Genomic DNA, 18,619 nt, shown 5'->3' with positions numbered 1-18,619 from the left:
GTGGCTGTTACAAAACCGCAAAAATTCTACAATGGCTTTTGTAATAGCAGACAATTTCTTATTGTTTTGCGGAAATGAATAGATAACAGCCACCGTTAAGGATTATAATGGAAAACGCTTTAACGCTATTTAAAATTGTCATCCACGGATTCACTATTCGTTAATAAGTACACAAAATGTGGGTGCAAAATTATCTTGTTTATATGTACGACTATCTCACACGAGAAAAATTTAGTTCATCAGGTCGTGCACTATTTGATAAGAGAAAAAAAGCGATTTAAAACGCAATATTAATACAACACTACATTGTTTGACTAAGATTTAACAGTCGTTCAACTAATTTTTATTATTTTTTTTTTAATGACAGTATACATTACATATAAAAACACATTACTTGTTTTACTATTTGAAAAAACTAAGCTGCTGTGCCAAAAGGAATTCTTATAATATGTATAAATGTATTCTTATTGTAAATTCTTAGTTTGTATAAAGAGCAACAGGCAGTTATAAAGCTAGGGATGCAACGCAGAGAAGTAAATATTAGGAAGGGAGTCAGACAGGGATGCACACTGTCACCGCTACTTTTTAATCTATACATCGAAGACGCGATCGAGATCATTAAAGACACTACAAGTGTAGGGATAGATGTGCAAGGGCAAAAGATTAGTATGCTTAGATTTGCAGTTGATATAGCAGCAAGGAGGACCTAGAGATAGCTTTAAATAAAATGGAAGCGGTACTGACAGATCGGTACTGAATGAAAATAAATAAAAGTAAAACTAAAATACTGGTATGCAAGGGAAGAAAAACTAGGGAAAGAGCGAATATAACGATAGGAGACGAAAAATTACAAGAAGTGGCTGATTTTAGATACCTAGGAAGTCAGATAAGACAGGATGGAAGGAGTAGTAGGGATATAAAGCAGAGGATAGCGCAGGGTCGTGTCGCCTTTAATAAAAAGAAGTCACTTCTATGCTCGCGAACGGTTAATTTAGAAATTCGAAAAAGGTATGTTTGGAGCACGGCGTTGTACGGGTGCGAAACATGGACAGTGGGCGCGGCGGAAAAGAAAAGATTAAAAGCGTTCGAAATGAGGTGTTATAGGCGAATGATGAGGATAACGTGGCTAGAAAAGGTTAAAAATGAAGAGGTATTGGAAAGAATAGGAGAACAGAGGACTCTATGGAAGTCAATAAAAAATAGGCGAGATAGGTTGGTAGGACACCTTCTCATACATGAAGGCAGAAACAGGAGTTAGGAGAAGTAGAGGTAGACCTAGATTAGATTACTGTTCGCAAATAGTTAGGGATGTGGGCTGTTCTAGTTATAGGGAAATGCGAAGTTTAGCTCAGGATAGGGAAGAGTGGAGGTGCATGTCCAACCAGTCTTAGGACTGACGACTTTATGATGATGATGATGATGAAATGATGTATAAAAAAAATTAATTATTGCAAACATACCCTTGTTAAATTAAGAAATGCTTCATAAGGAGTACAAACAAAGTGAAAAGAGATAACCGAATAATAGTAAGGGGTGCAGCGGTTACAGGTTACGCTTTTCTTGTTATTGTTCCCGGAATACCTACTAAACTAATAACACTTACATAATTAGTATTTCTGTGAACAAATGTCTCACATACGTATAGCATGTACACATATACAAAAAAAGATAAGTTCAATATGTAGTAACAAATGGGTATTATACGAGATGAATTTTTAAACAAACGCCAGTAATGACTGCTAAGCACACAAACTTTCCGTCGTGTTAACAACGTTATGGATGTATTGTATGTATGAATAATTCTTTTATTATGGTTTTCTCGAAGCCTGTTTAACATTTTGTTTATTTTGGGTAGTTTTTTAACGATCGCGTCCCCTGAAAGCTGTGTGTTTTTTGGCTATCATTTACTTCATTAGCACCGCTCTAAGTGTCTGAGGAAGCGTCAACAAGATGTGACGAGAATTTAAAGTGATCAAACAATAATGGTACTTATTAGGACGACTGTTTATCAAAACGATTTAAAAATACAGTAAATTTGACATTCCAACCCATTTTAAGAACCGGCAAATGATATTTTGTTTAGAAAGAACTTGGAGAGTGCCTTCTGGTAGCAAACAATTGGTGTTATTCTTCGGAAAGTGTCCATTTTATAAATAAATATTTAACTACACCGATTCTGGTTAATTAATATTATTACAAAGAACTGTACAAGGTACAAGCCAAAAATTCATCTCTGAAGAGCTTCATTTTTAACTAAATCTTGATTACCTATGGGTAATAGATTCAGCCCATTTTTTAATTGGTAGATTAATTCTTAGGTATTTCATACTACGCGTTTGTCCAACATAAGTATTAAACCTTCATATTTATCTACAACTGCTTAACTCACTGTTAATCCTACATGTTCAGTACATTTGTACCGCGTACAACCCTATTATTAACAACAGGATAACAAATCTCCCCTTTCGTATAAAACGAAGAAAATACTGGTATGATATAATGTGGGGGAGTTAAGCCTCTCTATTTCTCCGTAGAGTATAAATACTTGCTTCGGAATCGTGTAGACATAGTAAATGGTTATGCATGTTGGTTTTATCAAAGAGATTAATAGCTACGCCATCTGTAATACTATTACAGTCCAGGGGGTGGCTACGTCAAGTGCTAGCGTTTCCACGACCACCCCATGCAGTGACACTCGCCAAACCCCAGGAGACGTCGATTCTATGCAGAAAGTAAAAGCCTTCAAATACCCATGAACACATTCGATATTAATGTGATATACTTTTCTTTTATTATTCCAACATTCACGCTCGCAAATGTAACGAATTATAGTAAGAAATTGAGTTTTATATATATATAACACTCTTTCCCCTACCAAACTCAGTATATACCTACTTCCCCGGCATTACACAATAATAATTTGGCCCAAAATTTCACTACATTTACCGTCCCTATGTTGCTTTCGCATTCCGCAATAGCCGATGTCATTATAAACAATAGTAATCTCCTATAAAAAGTATTATTTCTGTACGGACTTTTAAATGTCATCACAATAACCGTTACGGCGTTGTAACCGAAGTCACTATAGCCGATATCTACTGTATTATATTACTCCTTAAGATTGCAGTTGAAACACTATAGCGGTGCAAACGATTGCACCTTTTTGGTCTTTAATTGAATTAGAAAATTACAAACAATTGCTTCGCATACACTATACTAAGTTTGAATTCCTTCGGGTCATGAAGGGCATGAAGAAGTTGATCTTGACAGCATTATCCTAGAAATATTTTAGGTAGGTAGTCAAAAAATTAACACCTCACTGTGTATATACGCCCGTTCGTTTACGGCTTCATTACAAAACACATATCTAAAGGTACTTGTGAGATAATAATGTAGCGAATGTTAACGGGATTCGTAAAATCATCAACGACCTGAAAAAATTATAAACAGACTGTTTCAGGCGTCTCATAATCCTGTGTAATTGAGCATCTTAAATCGCTTTTCAGTGATCATTAAATCTAAACTATAATGAGATGATGTTAACATGGGTGCGTGTAAATTGGGCCAGGGTTAGCAATCACCACGTTATTACAGGCCAAGGAATCAGATATTAAAACGCAACAGCCCCCTGGTTATAAAATGAAAGGTATAATAGGTAATTAAAAATTTATTTCATTTTTAAGTGCACACTTCTAATATTATCAAAAAACCAAATGAAAAACTGGATCGATTTTTCTTCAACTTAAACGTCTTTATAAAATGAGTTATTAATTATTGGATGGATTTTTGATACCTTAAGTTAGATAAGTCAAGATGGAGAAAAAAAAGTTCTTGTGTTTAGTTTTCTAGTGAAAGGCCGAACTGTTACAATTTCTGCTGCCTGTTGGTTAATTAACAATAACTTATTAATATGGTTTTACCACTTTCCAGACTTTTAATGTTTATAAACATTATAGGCTCGTCTTAACGGTTCCAACTAAACCTTCTTGTTAAAATTCCGTCAAACAAATCAAAATTTCTTTGGTTTAGTTTAAACGACTCTTTAAACGGGACTTAATGTGATTTGGGGCATTGGTGAGGGTGGTATTTAATAGAAAGCCAACCAGAACCGCAGTGGTTTTGTCGCATACCCGGCAAAATTACGACTTGGTGCATCTCCAGTATGGATCACTGATGAATTCAATAACAAATGCACCAATGACGAGATCAACGCTAAATAAATCTCATTCCAAATATTTATTACAAAACAGCTACAGAAACATTCTGCAATTCAATGAATAAAAATTAAAATCGTTTATTATTAGTGACCGAAACAGAATTATTACATGATTTTGCAGTTTCGTGTAGGAAGCAATCAAATAAATACGTAAAATAAGAGGGACAATAATAAACAGAAGTTCCACCACAAGGCAACTTCTTGTTTCATGTTGCAAAAATTGGCGAATCAAAATCTAACTTGTGTTTATCAACACACTTCGCAAGAAAGATAAATAAAGCAAGCATCTGAGAGTTTAACAAATTTTATACGTTAAGCAAACGCTATTGACCCAATTCAAAAATATATGGAGCAACAAATGCCAGTGATATTATTCACTCTAAACGAAAAACCGTTTGTGTTTTAGATAGATATAAAATGTATTATTATTGCTAAGAAAACATAAAGAACGTGGCAATTGTCGTAAAGTTTAATATTCAAACATTTAGGTTAAAAACTAGAGCTATATAACATTGTATGAATGATTGACATAAAGTTTAAATGAATCTGTAGTCACTTATATTTATGAGATTCAACTTAAAAATAATTTTTACTCACTGCAAATAACGTTTCTAATGTCTAAAGCATAATAATTAGAAATTTGTGATGTACACGAGGTACAAAATATGACTGCAGTTTTTCGAATCTATCTAACTCGAAATTTTAAGAAGAATTGATTCACACGTAAAACAGGTACAAATGGTGAATAAATAACGTAAAAGAAGATCACGTTTTCTTCTGAATCCTTAAGTGATTTTTCAGATCTGATAGTAGTATGCCAGGTCAACATTTCAGGCATGCGCATGTATGTACTTACTTAAATACAAATGCATGCATAAGAAAACAAACCGGATGGGCTTCCGAATCTCACAGTTTCTATAGTTAGGTACCTCCGGTAATTTCCCGCAGGTAAATTATAATGGTGTCAGAACTGATTGGTACAATGTACCATATAAAATGGTACCTATAACCTGGTGGTATATCGTATAAGAAAAGGTAAAAACTGAGAACTAACAGAAGAGACATTTTTGTAACTTTAAAGTACATCACGGTGATTACTGAATTACTAAACTTATCATACATGTGTTTAATTGATAAAAATTTCATCCTCAAGTTGTGCTCATAATGTCATAATATTTTTATTCAATTTAAATTCAAATCGATGGAGATGTCACCGGTATGGTACATTTATCAGATGAAAAGGTCCCAGATTTCAATTAAAACATGAAAACCGCCTGGCAATTCCCTGAGTATCCCCGTTTTATAAAAAAAGATAACCCTCCCTGGTCAACTGAATGTTTTAGTGTATTTTAAACGGTGTAGTGTATGACTTCCCATGCGTCAAAAACCTTAAGTAGAATTGTACAGAGGAGGATGGAAAAAAGGCGGAAGAACTATTAGAGGAAGATCAATTTGGATTTGCGTTTAGAAGAAATAGAGGAACAGAAGCGTTCAAAATGTGGTGTTACAGGCGAATGATGAGGATACCGTAGATAGAGAAGGTTAGAAGTGAAGATGTATTAGAAAGAGTAAGAGAACAGACGACTTTGAAGTCAATAAGAAATAGGCGAGATAAGTTAACAGGACACCTTCTCATGCATGAAGGTCTAATCAGAGAAATAGAGACAGAAAAGGAAGTTAGGAGGGGTAGAGGTAAACCTAAATTAAATTACTGTTCGCAAATACTTAAGGATATGGATTGTTCTAGTTTTAGGCGGCTGAAGAGGACCTTAATTGATCCTATAACAGCCTGAGGTAGAGGGGTTTTAGTCGGTAGCTTCGAGGACATCTTTCTCGGGAATCCGACACTACCCAGTCGTACGGACGGCTGGGTGTCTTTTGAAGATTTCCCTTCTTCCACGAAAACACTAAAAAACATCTAGTTTTAGGGAAATGCAAAGATTAGCTCAGGATTAAGAAAGTGCGGAGGTGCGTGTCCAACGAGTATTAGGACTGACGATCTCTTGATGATGACTGTATGACCACTGCAGTGCTTTATTTTTATTTATGTTAATGTAGATACCGACTTGTACGTATTTGTGTGTACATACTCAAGAATTAAAGCAGCGACAAGCAAATTTAGCAGCAGTCACTCATTTCATGGTTCTTGAACGTCGGCGGAAGTCACTTCCGCGGCCTTCAATGAAAACGCCGCGCTTATTTAACAAGAGATGCGTGTGTAACAGTGTGACCGCTGATATTTTGTTTTAAACCAGCCAAGTAATGAATGAAATCCGGACCACACGTCACGGGAGCCAGTTTACTACCTCGGATGCTTCCTTTTGATGATCAAACACTAAAACATTTCCCATAATAATTGACGGAATCTCCTAACTACAATAAAGGTACTATTTATGCACACATTTCCGTTATTCACACAATTAAAATCAAAAGCTCCAAATTAACGACTCCAAGAGCATTAGAGGCTGAATCAAGTCTTGCTTGATTCTGTCAATCTTTCCAAAATATTTTTCCCGTGGAATTGAGTTACAGGCACAAAAATGTTTTTATTGTATCTAGTTTACGTTTACAAATAAGTGGTGCAGTATGCTGACTTTGAAACACCTTGTATTTTTAGAAAATAGATATGAAACCGTATTTTTCATAAAAACCTGTTATTATCTACAGCTGTTTACCTTATGTATTCACTGGCCTCCCTTTTCCGTCAGAAAAGGGACCCAATTGTCCTCCCCCCCCTTTTACCTACTGCAAGGAATATATCCGTAGATGCAAAGGTAAGTATAATCTTGTCCACCCTCTCTTTCCGGAATCGTAAGAGCAGGTGCTGTTTTTTTGCTGTTATTCTGGGTTCAAAGACGTTAGTATGTGGGAAATAACAGAAAGAATCTCGTTAATGTTAACTACAACCAGTGTCTAGGTATAATTGTCAAAATGCATGAAAACAATCAAGATTTTATACAAAACAAACAAGCGATCAAGGGCTCTAATACAATATAGGTCACGAAGTAATTCATTTTTCATTCGCGTTTTAGGCGAAAAGAAAGTAATTAAAAAAGGAATATTTATGCCTCCTTAAATTTATTATAAATGGACCAACATTCCAATCAAGTCCTCTTCCGATTCGTCGTTCCTTTCTTCCTGATTTCGTGGAAATAAGGTCGACTTAAGAAGCGTAAAGAAGCATACAATGTATAAAACAAACGAAAGACATTAGCGCCGTCGGCGGGAACGAAAAATCAAGAGCGCTACGTCTCTAATAGCAAGTCCCCGCACCAGCGAGTTGGAAAGTCGGAGAGGATGTTCGCAACCGGAAACGGTGGACATGGACTACTGAGAACGAGGAACAGTAATGCTCCGATCCGTGCAAGCGATTCAATTTCATTGAAAGAAGTGGTGTTTGCCCACGAACAAAAGCGCACTTCACCACACACAACTGACTACTTATTATGAATGGATATTGTGTTACACTTCCTCAGAATCCATCAGTACTATCGCGTCTCGATTAATTGTACGAACGCTTCTTCGTATTATTTTAACTAAAGTATAACCGAGTTTTTACACAGTTCAACTTTATTATTATAGAAAAACGGTTACGTTTTGAAAGCATAAAGAGAAAGGAAGGCTCACACCAAAGGCGAAACATCAGTGTTGTAAGCGGTAATAAAAAATTTATTTACCCTGACTAGTAAATGATTATGATTACTAAATAATCATGAAAAGGAGAGTAGACGTAAGCGTATATAACAATTGTTAATAATCAATAACTATGACCATTTTTACTGCATATTATTTACGTATACCTATTAATGTTGCTGATCTTGGATTTCTATTATTTAAACATTTGGTATTTGTCGAGGTTTTATGTGGACGTGCTGTATAAAAATTGCTAAGGGACGAGGCCGTCAATTTTATTGAAACCAAATAGTAGATAAGTTACAATTACAAAAGGAATCGAAGGACTGCATGGTTACTACAGTACGTAATTATAAACGCACAATACGTAATTGCGTTCCAGAACACTTGCTAAGGAATCTGCTCTTACGTGAGAATTCGCAGCTGTCTCGGACGAAACAATATCTTTTCTTCCCATTGTAACGTCATGTAAAATAAAAACCAAATTATATCATGTAAAAGATAATTTAATATCCAAGCATTCACATTTTTTTAACCATCTTTTTGGATGGATTAACCCTTAAGAAAGTTCATCCGAAGTTGACAAAAGTTTACGGAGACTGTGCTCGTTCCTTATCAATCGTTAAAAAGTGGGCAGCTAAATTTAAACGTGGTAGCACGTCTCTCGCAGATAACCCACGAAAAGGACGGCCAAAAACCGCCCCCATACCGAAAACCACCGGAAAAGTGCGCGTTGGACGATGGACGAGTGAAGGTGAGTGAGATAGCTGAGGCTGTGGGGATATCGGAATCATCTTTCACCAGGACAATGCACCTGTACACAAGACTGTTTTGGCAAACGAAAGAGCTGCGGGATTTGGGAAACGATTTAATCGGCCATACCCCCTGCTGTCCTGATTTGGCACACTTAGAATCCAATCTGCTTCCAAACTTGGAGAAATTTGTTTTGTGGGAAGCGCGTCCTGTCCAATGAAGAAGTGAAGAAGTTGAAAGGAAACCGTTGCCGAATATTTTCACAGCCTTCCAGACTCTCAACTCCGAGAAGGAATACCGATGTTGGAAAAATGTTGGTGTCAAGAGAGATTATGCAAAAAATAAAATAATTTTTGAAATGAAACTCGAAGTTTTTCATTGACAGGCAAAGGACTTTTCATTTTAGCCTCGTAGAAGGCACTGACTGTACCATTTTCTTGATTCTCTGATTATTCAATGTGTGAAGTGTGCAGCTTGTTTTGGCTATAAATAAATCGTCGTGTGGTGTAGTATTATCCAACCGAAAATAATCTTGGGGATTATTTTCATTGGTTTCAAAAATAGCTTGGCTTATGCGAGTTATTCCTGAAGGGGATGATGATTCACTCCGTTTCGTTCCAGAGGAGACCATGTGCTCTGTCTCGCGAGGCTAAAAATCCGCAACATCGCCAGCTGGCGTCTGCGTTTGGGTCTGGAACTCGTCCCCACGTGTTCGTGTTCATTCCTCGACTATTTATTGCGAAAATAAGGGGTGTAGTAATTGCTTTTGGGGACTTACATCCCGACAGTCTTAAATTACGTGAAGACTCGTCAACTTCGTACAACCCACACTTACATATTATTTACAGTTTCATGAACATATAAGCACAAATACATATGTATATACAAGGGAGAAACTACGTCAAATAAGAGCCAGTGCAATTTTCCATTAGATTAAAATCACAAATATCATCTACCTCAAAATCAAAATTTGAAAAGCAACTTTTTGGTGTTAGGCATGCAACGATCTGGATCATATTTAATGATTTTCAGTATCTAGCTTCATAAGATTAAAAGTTTTGAATGTAGAAAGCAAATAGTACGTGTAAATATAGACATTATTGACACTTTCAATGTGTGATACATTTTGAAAATTGATATCTTTTAGAGCAAGAAATCAATCAAAACAAAACAAAAATTTGACATGAACAGATAGGAGTTCCGAAGTCGGTTTTTGACGCATGATTCTGCTACAGTATGTTTTGAAATTCTGCCAGGCTTTAGAAGCTAAGAAATCTGTCTTATTACGACAGCAGAAACAGTTTTATAATTCGATATGGCTTATACAATGCAGAGACAATCAAGAGAAACAAGGCTCTGTGTTTGTTAGGCTTTTAAAATTTAAAGTTACTTTTTAAGACACAATCATACAGTTCAAAACTGTAGTTATTTCTTATCATGTGACATAACCCATCTGTTGGTCAAAATAGACCAGGATCAAAACACTTTTGGCCAATCTTCGTAATCTTTGTCCACAAGGAAATAAAATACATACAGATCACGATGAATTGAACTGTATTTGTTCAAGAGTATTATTGCTTAAGGAGGTCGTTTTGCTTGAGCGAGCCAATATTGTAGCTAGTGAAGGATGAAAACGCTTTGGACAATTCTCGTAGGCCAAAATTTATCACATTTGGAAGATCTGTGGTCGTACAAACAAACAAAAACTTCCATAAAACACATAGATAAAACACCATTGTAAAGCATGTAAAATTAAATCTACCATTAGATATTTTGTAGACACAATAGGCAGGAGAATTTACAAAAAACAATTTTATTGAATTGTTTCAATAATTACTGCCAAATAAATAAGTGTACTTAGTATTTTAGTGGTTCACTTGATTTACTTTTGACTTTAGCAAAATAAAAGATACTTCTTATAAACTTGCAATTAATAATGTTCCGAATTAAGAAGATTTAATTTCAAATATATGATTAGTTGCATTTTCAATGTCCTGAGGACTTTCAGAAATTGTGATTAAGTCAAGGAAAACACACCATGACTTATATCAAACGCGGTTCTATCTCAAATATGCTGCACATTATCGCTAAAATAACCGCAAGAATTTCCACACTTCCGCATGACGAAATATTTTAGTCTTTTGACTTTGCCAACAACAGTATTAGGTCACTTAATAATGGAGATATACACGCTGAATTTATACACAAAAACAGAATATCTAGCAAAATCTCACGAGTCAGAAATGTTGCATAGGTCTCGAAAATGTTCCTAACTTTTTTTGATGTTAACTTTCTCCTATTTTATAAACAAAAGGTGCACTTAGTTGTAACGAAAATCTAGAATTGTTTTTTAGAAAACCATTGGCGATTTCTCAATCAAAATCAATTAATATTTTGCCATTCTTTCGATTACAGCACTGCGCAATGAACAAGCGAAGGTTAATTATAAAAAAAAACTGGATGACCTTTACAACGAACCCTATTACTATTTGCTAGCTGTAACAAATTGTTTTCGTTTTGAATATAAAACGGAAGATGTTTATCAATAACTAAAACTGCAATCATTTGGTTCATTTCGCCTTGGCGGTTACATTAATTTGAACTCTAAAATGTTTCGGTTTCTCAGCAAATATCAAAAACTAAACCGATTGGATTTTGTTTACGCGTAAATAATGGATTATTAAACCAAAAATGCGTAGCTTGAGTAATATTACAATAATCGCTATGTAGTGTTATTGGATCTAAAAAACTACAAAAGGACTTACTGTCAGTGACATCGACAGGCTGGTTGTTAAACCCTGGTCAAATATCATGTTTTTGCTAACGCGGCGCCCTTTACTTCTATGGGAAATATAACCGTTGCTTATTGTTTCTTCCTTTCCCGATATTGTTTATGATTATTGTTGTCTAAGTAAATAAAATGCAATTGAAGCAAGCCAAACGCTGACGTTGTTCACAATCTTAGTAAACAAAAAGAACCGAAAAGAATACGTAAAAAGAAACATTCACACATCGTGAAGCACTGAAGATGCCACCTGTTAAGTATGGCGAAACGGCTGCAATCAGAATTCGACCTCTTTGTCGTCGAGCATATGCATTACTGGATGGAGAAATAAATTGCTAATAATACGTAAATCGGTGACTTTGGTACAAATTTCCTAATGAAAGACAAAACTATTACTAATTTCCCTATCAATTTCCGTCAATAAAATCGATTTTTATGTCTCCTTTGCGACACTTTTTAAGCAAGCACGAGAACTATTTATTTATTCCTCGTATCAACCTCTTTAACTGCTGACTGGGCAATTAATAATTCGTTTACGTGTTTGCGCACTTACAGTCGCCAGAATTGCACGCTTTCAGTATTAAGTTAGGTCGAAATGTAGGCGGCCGATGAACCCTGCACGAGAATTCGTTTTATAAACAATTTAAAATCGGTTAAATCGAACATAAAATTACCATGGAAGGCAGAAAACATACGCACACTTATTTAAAAAAATATTTAGTATAAACCTACTATTTGTTAAGTCCAAAATAGTTTTACCAAAGTTCTTTTATATCTACAGGCTCTGTGTCTCTCATGAATGAATCTTCTTTACCAAAAAACAATTATTACAGTAAAACCAACATAATATTGCCAAATTATAATATCTAAAAAATATCCAAAAGTGATTCGAATATTGTATTTTGTTCTCTGTGCCATGTCAAAATGTGTATTTTTCTGGATATTCTAAAACGGCGTTCCAGAAACATCCTACAGTACCTTCTGCGCACATTCATTGCACATACCTGCATGTCCATGAATATATTATAACACTGGAATCAATTAAAATCAGACGATGCAGGTAAAATGTAGTAATGAGCTTGCAAAATCGACTGTCAGCTGTTTAATCTAGTTGCTCTCTTTTATGGCTGCCTGTTTATATACTTCAGGCGCCACGAATACTCATCCATACCAGCCAATTACGCCTTATAACATACGTAGGACTAATTAATATGAATTTATAAAAACAGGTATACAAAACATTCCATTTGTCAACGACATCTATGAAAAAGTGCTACATCAAAATGAATTGAACTGAAATTGATAGCTGATCTCAAAACTTGGAAGAAATTTGAATTTAATACTCATATTTTCTTTATGTGTAAAACATTGAAATTTGTCTAATGAATGTAAGTTCTTCAAGTCTATTTTTAAAGAGATCTTCCGTTTGTCCTCTATATCGTATAATCCACATTCAAATTTGTGCATGCAAGACTTAGTTGTCATCTACTTCGTCCTCAAAAATGAAAACAGTTCCATCTTTACATTCTAAGCGTGTCACCGTTACTATGTAACTCTTCTTAGACATCCGGATGATAACAATAACAATGATTAAAGTACGTGAGGAGGTAATAATAGCGATTGCAATTTAAACGCGTGTATCACGTTGATCACGTGGTTTTTTCGACGTTTGTCGCCTCAAAGTCCGTCGGCGCTAAGGCTGGGATTCGCTTGCTCAATGCAAAACGACACGTTATTACTGTACAGACTAATCGTAAATGTTACATGCCACATTGTTATACCTGTAGACAAGTCTAACGATGAAGAGCAGCCAAGGCGAGCTTACGAGTGAGCCTATCGTGAGTACTTTTTGAGTACTTGGATGAGTATTTGAAGAGAATAGCAAGAGGAGACCGCGAATGGAGGCGACGCAACACGACGAGATCCGTCGCGACATGCCTGGGCCGAAGAACATCGAAAACGGTGTGCGAAGAGGTTCCCACGCTACGGTAGCTCTCCCATGCGCCTTGTTCAACTATGAAGGTGTAGCGGCTGTGTAGCAAGAGCTAGCTGCTCCTCCGCAATAACCTTGGAAGTAGGCAAATATCAACAAGGTCTGTACGAATGAAGATTTCTTCAGAACTGGATATTCATACTCGAAATCTCCAATGAGTAATTTTATATTTTAAATGTTTTTCTTAGTGATGTGTCTTGATGTCTTCTTCCTGATACTTACTAACATTTCTAAAAATTAGCCGCTTTGAGATCTTTTGATTTTGAAGTCGACCTTTTTGTAAATTCTTAATGAAATTAAAGTCAATCACTGCTGTGAAGTCAATCTACTTGAACGTTAAAAGTTTAAAACTGATTGAGAATACAACAAAATCCAAGCCAATCCATTACTCTAATCAAACTGTTTTCCGAATTCCTTCAGAAATATAAACAGTTTGGGTTTGAATATTCCTAAAGCAATGACAAAACAACTACCGATTTCCTCATTTTGAAGTCCTGATGGCGCGATTCCGGAAATCCTTTAGAAAAATGAGTTCTAAATAATATCCTACAGGTGTCTTTGAAGTTTGATCAATTGGACAATTTTAGATATTAAACTAGGCACGATTGAAGTAAAAATTTGATTTTGGAAATTCTTGAGGAAATAATAAAACAACCATCGATGTATACATTTTGATATCAACCTTACTTGGTATACGTTAGCAATTAGAAAAAAATAGTTCCAATTCAGAATTAAATAAAAAAGAGGTTTATAATTCTGATAGTTAATTTTCAAACCCATAAAATTTGTAGTTCATAAAAGTCTATCCGAACGAACTAGTTGGTATGAATCAAAGCAAAGTCACAAGCATTAACATTCTTTGTACACTGTTATTTTAAAATTCCAAAAGTGACTAAAAAGCAGGGTCCCTAGATATCCACCTACGAAAAATGGATAACAAAACACTTCCTTATTACTTCTCCATATTCCGCTCTTGTACTTAAACATGATGATGGAATAAATCTTGATATGATGCAAAATAATTTCTAGCATAGATTTATCCAATTTAGAGATATTGTCTGTTGCTGTTAAACACTCTTGTAAATCGAAAACTACAAACGGTAATTCGTCTGGTAAAGAATGGTTCCAAATCCAATGGCTCATTTTGTCCATGTCCACACCTTGTCCGTCCATTCTGTGAGAAAGTAAATTTCGGAAAGACGCACTACATAAAAGCTTTCTGAATGTTTGTTCATACAACATACATAAATTGCGTGGTATAAGCCATATTCTGACACTATACATATGTCTATGTGGATGGTGTAATGCCTTCATGAAGACATGTCATAAACTTATCCGAACCATCAAAAGATATACATGTTACAATTCAAAAATTTACTAATAATCGTCCAAATAATTTGAATATGAATCAAACACCTAAAATTTTATACGCCACTTTATAGAAAAGCCAGTATAAATGAAGCCATGTGAAAACAACCAAAAGATCTTTCTCATACTTACTCCAAAAAGAGATACGCCGAGACTATTACAAAGAAATTGGACCCTTATATGTATAGAGCAACAATATGGACATTGACGCGCATTGGAATTGAAAACAAATAATACTGCTGTGAAATTGAAATAAAGATCGATACAGATAAAAACGTACCCAACCATATTATACCTTATACCATATAAAACACTTTATCCAAACACAATTTCGTCTACGTCAAAATTGGATAATGATTATTATTATTGGACAGTATTTTATGAAGAAGCGCATGTATATTGTCATCAACGAACGATAAGACACAAGAATTAAACGAAAATAGACTTAACTATTGTAAGTAAAAGATACTTAAAAGAAAAATATCACCAGCTCTGTCCAATTTGTCAAGTTGTTCATAAATATACGTTAATCATTTTTTAACTAAAACAGCAAACATTATGTCAGATACAATTTCTACCTTATCCAATCAACGTTTATAGGATTAAAAGCATATTTGTATGGTAACAATACAAAATACAATAGGTAGGTACTATAAAATCTGTTTCTATCTATTCTTTCCATTTGAGGTATGCACTGAAAAGACATTAAAACGAGTGGTTCCTTATTCAATAAAAAGGTAGTTAGTTACCATATTAAAAATAAATTGCAAGCAGCTTCTAGGGTGAAACAAAACAAAAACAAATGTAAGTACATTTTTTATTTCATTCACCCCCAGTGAAATCTCCCATAACAGACACTTCTTCTATGCGAACACCTCTCTCTTTCTGTTTTACATGGTCCCGTTTTTGCTTCATGAAAATAACACACTTAGCCCTCTCTACGACAAACGCGAACGGTTTAATAGAAAAACTGACTAATAAAAAGGGTTTCCAGAAATGAAGTCAATATGTACCAACAATAATCCTCATAAAGTGGAATGAAAAGTTCTTGAAATGCTGTCTCCTCTCTTTCTTCCCTTCCTGCAAGTGTCCGTTAAAGGGGAATTTCACTTCAGTATATTTCAATTTTTTCCAGATACTAAGATACCTCTAGATACTTTCAAAAAAAGTAAATTAATTTTCTAGTGTAGGTAGTCACGTTTGATGAACAAATATTTTTACAGGTTTAGCAAACAACTATAAAAATATCTCTAGATGACGTTATCAAAAGAGATGCTATATACAGTTAAAATAAAAACGTGCAACCAGAGCAACCGTTACAGAAGTGTGCTTGTTATGACAATACGATAAGATATTTATTTACATAAATGATGACAAACTTTTGGAATAATATTTCGTACAAAATACAATTTGATATTTTTTTGTTGAAATATAGTAAAAGACCGTCTTCGAAGTTGTCACGGAATATTTTATTGTTTATCTTTTAAGCAACTACGAAACAGCGCAGTTTTTAGATTGTAATAAAAATCACTATCGAAAAACAATTGTATCGAACACCTAAAATATCTATACAATGTTTTAAAATTGAAGTTAATAGTAAATTGACAAGGATTTGACCTGAAAAATGCCAACCGGACATACCAAAAGGTGCTATTCAACATGTATCATATTTCTTGCAATTCGTAAATTCTAGGAATAGTAAAGTAATAATTATGCTTACAGTTGGTAAGTATCTGATGATAGTAGTTCATTATTTTGTCTATTTCAACAGGTCCTATTACAGCTTTAGGAAGTGTTAAAAAAAATTGACTTCGTATTATATAATTTATGCTAGGTAAACTCAATATAATTTGTTGAATATATGACAATAGAGTACCTACCACCCCTAATTCCCTAAAACCATAAGTATACGATTATTTCACATTCCTATGTTGTCTCTAGTGCGCATTCCAAATAGAATATTATCGATTTCACAATCCAGTGAAGCGCACAAAACAACGATGTAGAATACGTACCTATTATGCACAAATAGAATGAACTACGTTAAATTTTCTTTACACAATTGCAAATAAGTTTATGAATTCGCAGCCGAGTACGTAGACATGTACCTACATCTATAAGGGAATGAGGGTTGGTAGGGTAGAGTCTGAGAAGTCAGTCAAAACAACGAGAGCCATTTGTGTAATCATTCCTTTCTATATGGGACAGTTTTAATGATCGAACTCAGTAAAAAAACAAATTGGTGCAAAAGATATTTATAATTTAATCAAGTTCTACCATTTTCAATCGATCAAAGTCAAATGACGAACGTTGACCCACACGAACCTTTGCGCTTAATGATGATAAATTTATTTCCGTTGATATCTTTAAATTATAATAACAAAACATAGAGCAATGATTTACAATGGATTGGTGTTAGAGAACACTTATTAGGTATCATACCTCTTGTAAAATTACATAATTGATACACTTGCATTGTTCCAAAAAAAAAAAGAAATTGGATAAAAAAAGATAACTCAATAAACAGTTAGTCACCCACATAAGCATGTTACATGTGTTATGTGCTCAGGTGGTTATGTAACAGATGTTGATAAAAAAGAAATTTCAATAAAGTTCTAAGTGATTCAACAGCTGCCTCGGAGTCGTGTGTGGTAAATGTACACATCAAAATAAGACATTATAGGAAAACGCATGAAAAAGCATCTAGAACAAGGACCTCCTTGATCTGAACGAAATGTTGTAATAAAACCATCGACACATTTAAATCGAAGTTTGTAAAAGAAACGTTCTACATATACTTACTGGGCATTAATTCATAAAATCCATATAAAAACAGACAGTTATGAACATAATTAACAAAAATTAAGCAAGCACACAATAATGTCAGTTAAGGACTAAAAAACCAACATACCTAACAAAAATTGTGAAGACCTTGCTTTTGGAAAAATGTTACTGATAATAATATAAAGATAAGAGCATAGTGGGAGACAACATGAAACAGTCTCTATTTCCACTATTCGACCATGAAAATGGATATTCCTCTGGGAACCATTAGAACATATACCAATTACTCATACTATCGTATTATAATTGCATCATCGTTTTAATTCCAGAGTTGGTTCATCGTTGAATTAATGCATCGTGTTTAAACAACAATAAAATAATTGGCAAACAAGTTATCATGTGTGATAAACATTCTGGACAACAAATGGCCCAAAAATACGCCATAACAAACTCCAGACTCTATTGAATAAAAGTAAACAAATATGTACACCCAATCAGTTAAGAGAAATGTTGCTGTTTACTGACCTAAACCCATTCGCCTTTTGATTTTCTTGAGCACCTTCATTCTGCCTTTGCTAGGGGATTTTTCCTGTTGCGGAACTGTGACGACGACGGTGGGACAATTGTCAGTTCTAGAAGAAAACCCCATCAACGTATCCGATAACGTCACGAATTATTCCGCACTGAATAAACTCATGCCATTCATAATGAATAAAAATTAAGTAAGAAAGACAATGTAGATAACAAAGGAACAACACGCGATAATGTGATATAGACACGGCTGATTATGTTAATAGACTTTGTACAAAATACGTGTGAACACCAGCGAGCCTGCAGTACAACTGGCGTAACAGCGCAGTCGAGTTGAGCTTTCAGCTTTCAGCTTGTTCGTGGAGCTTTTAGCACTAGTGGGGGGGAAGACAGATGTTGCCACGAGCCACTGACCAATGGGGATGCGGTCGTGCGCCTGGTGCCCAGCTTAACAGCCGGCATCAGCAGATGCTTACTGCCACTGATCTTATACTGCTATATATTTGTGTTTACATTCGGTTTTTCTTACCTGTCCGTCTCGACCAGTATGAGGGTT

At 34.9% G+C, this 18,619-nt stretch overlaps 1 protein-coding gene across 3 annotated transcripts in view; it reads right to left on the bottom strand.

Annotated features, from left to right (window-relative positions):
* LOC108734333 (protein neuralized) overlaps nucleotides 1-18,619 on the bottom strand; it is a 57,561-nt gene that overhangs the window by 8,297 nt on the left and 30,645 nt on the right. Inside the window, exon 1 of one of the 3 annotated variants that reach the window (XM_018465848.1) lies at nucleotides 18,058-18,388. The exons of 1 other annotated variant lie outside the window; for it this stretch is intronic. In XM_018465848.1, the coding sequence (XP_018321350.1) occupies nucleotides 18,058-18,181 (124 nt within the window). In that variant the 5' untranslated portion in view covers nucleotides 18,182-18,388. Of the gene's footprint in view, nucleotides 1-14,300; nucleotides 14,555-18,057; nucleotides 18,389-18,619 lie in introns of those variants that run through there. One more of the 3 variants, XM_018465847.1, reaches the window with a different exon arrangement.

This window comes from Agrilus planipennis, unplaced genomic scaffold, assembly GCF_000699045.2.
Source record: "Agrilus planipennis isolate EAB-ADULT unplaced genomic scaffold, Apla_2.0 scaffold83, whole genome shotgun sequence".
Lineage (NCBI taxonomy): Eukaryota > Metazoa > Arthropoda > Insecta > Coleoptera > Buprestidae > Agrilus > Agrilus planipennis.
This window is presented reverse-complemented; position numbering and strand designations above follow the sequence as displayed.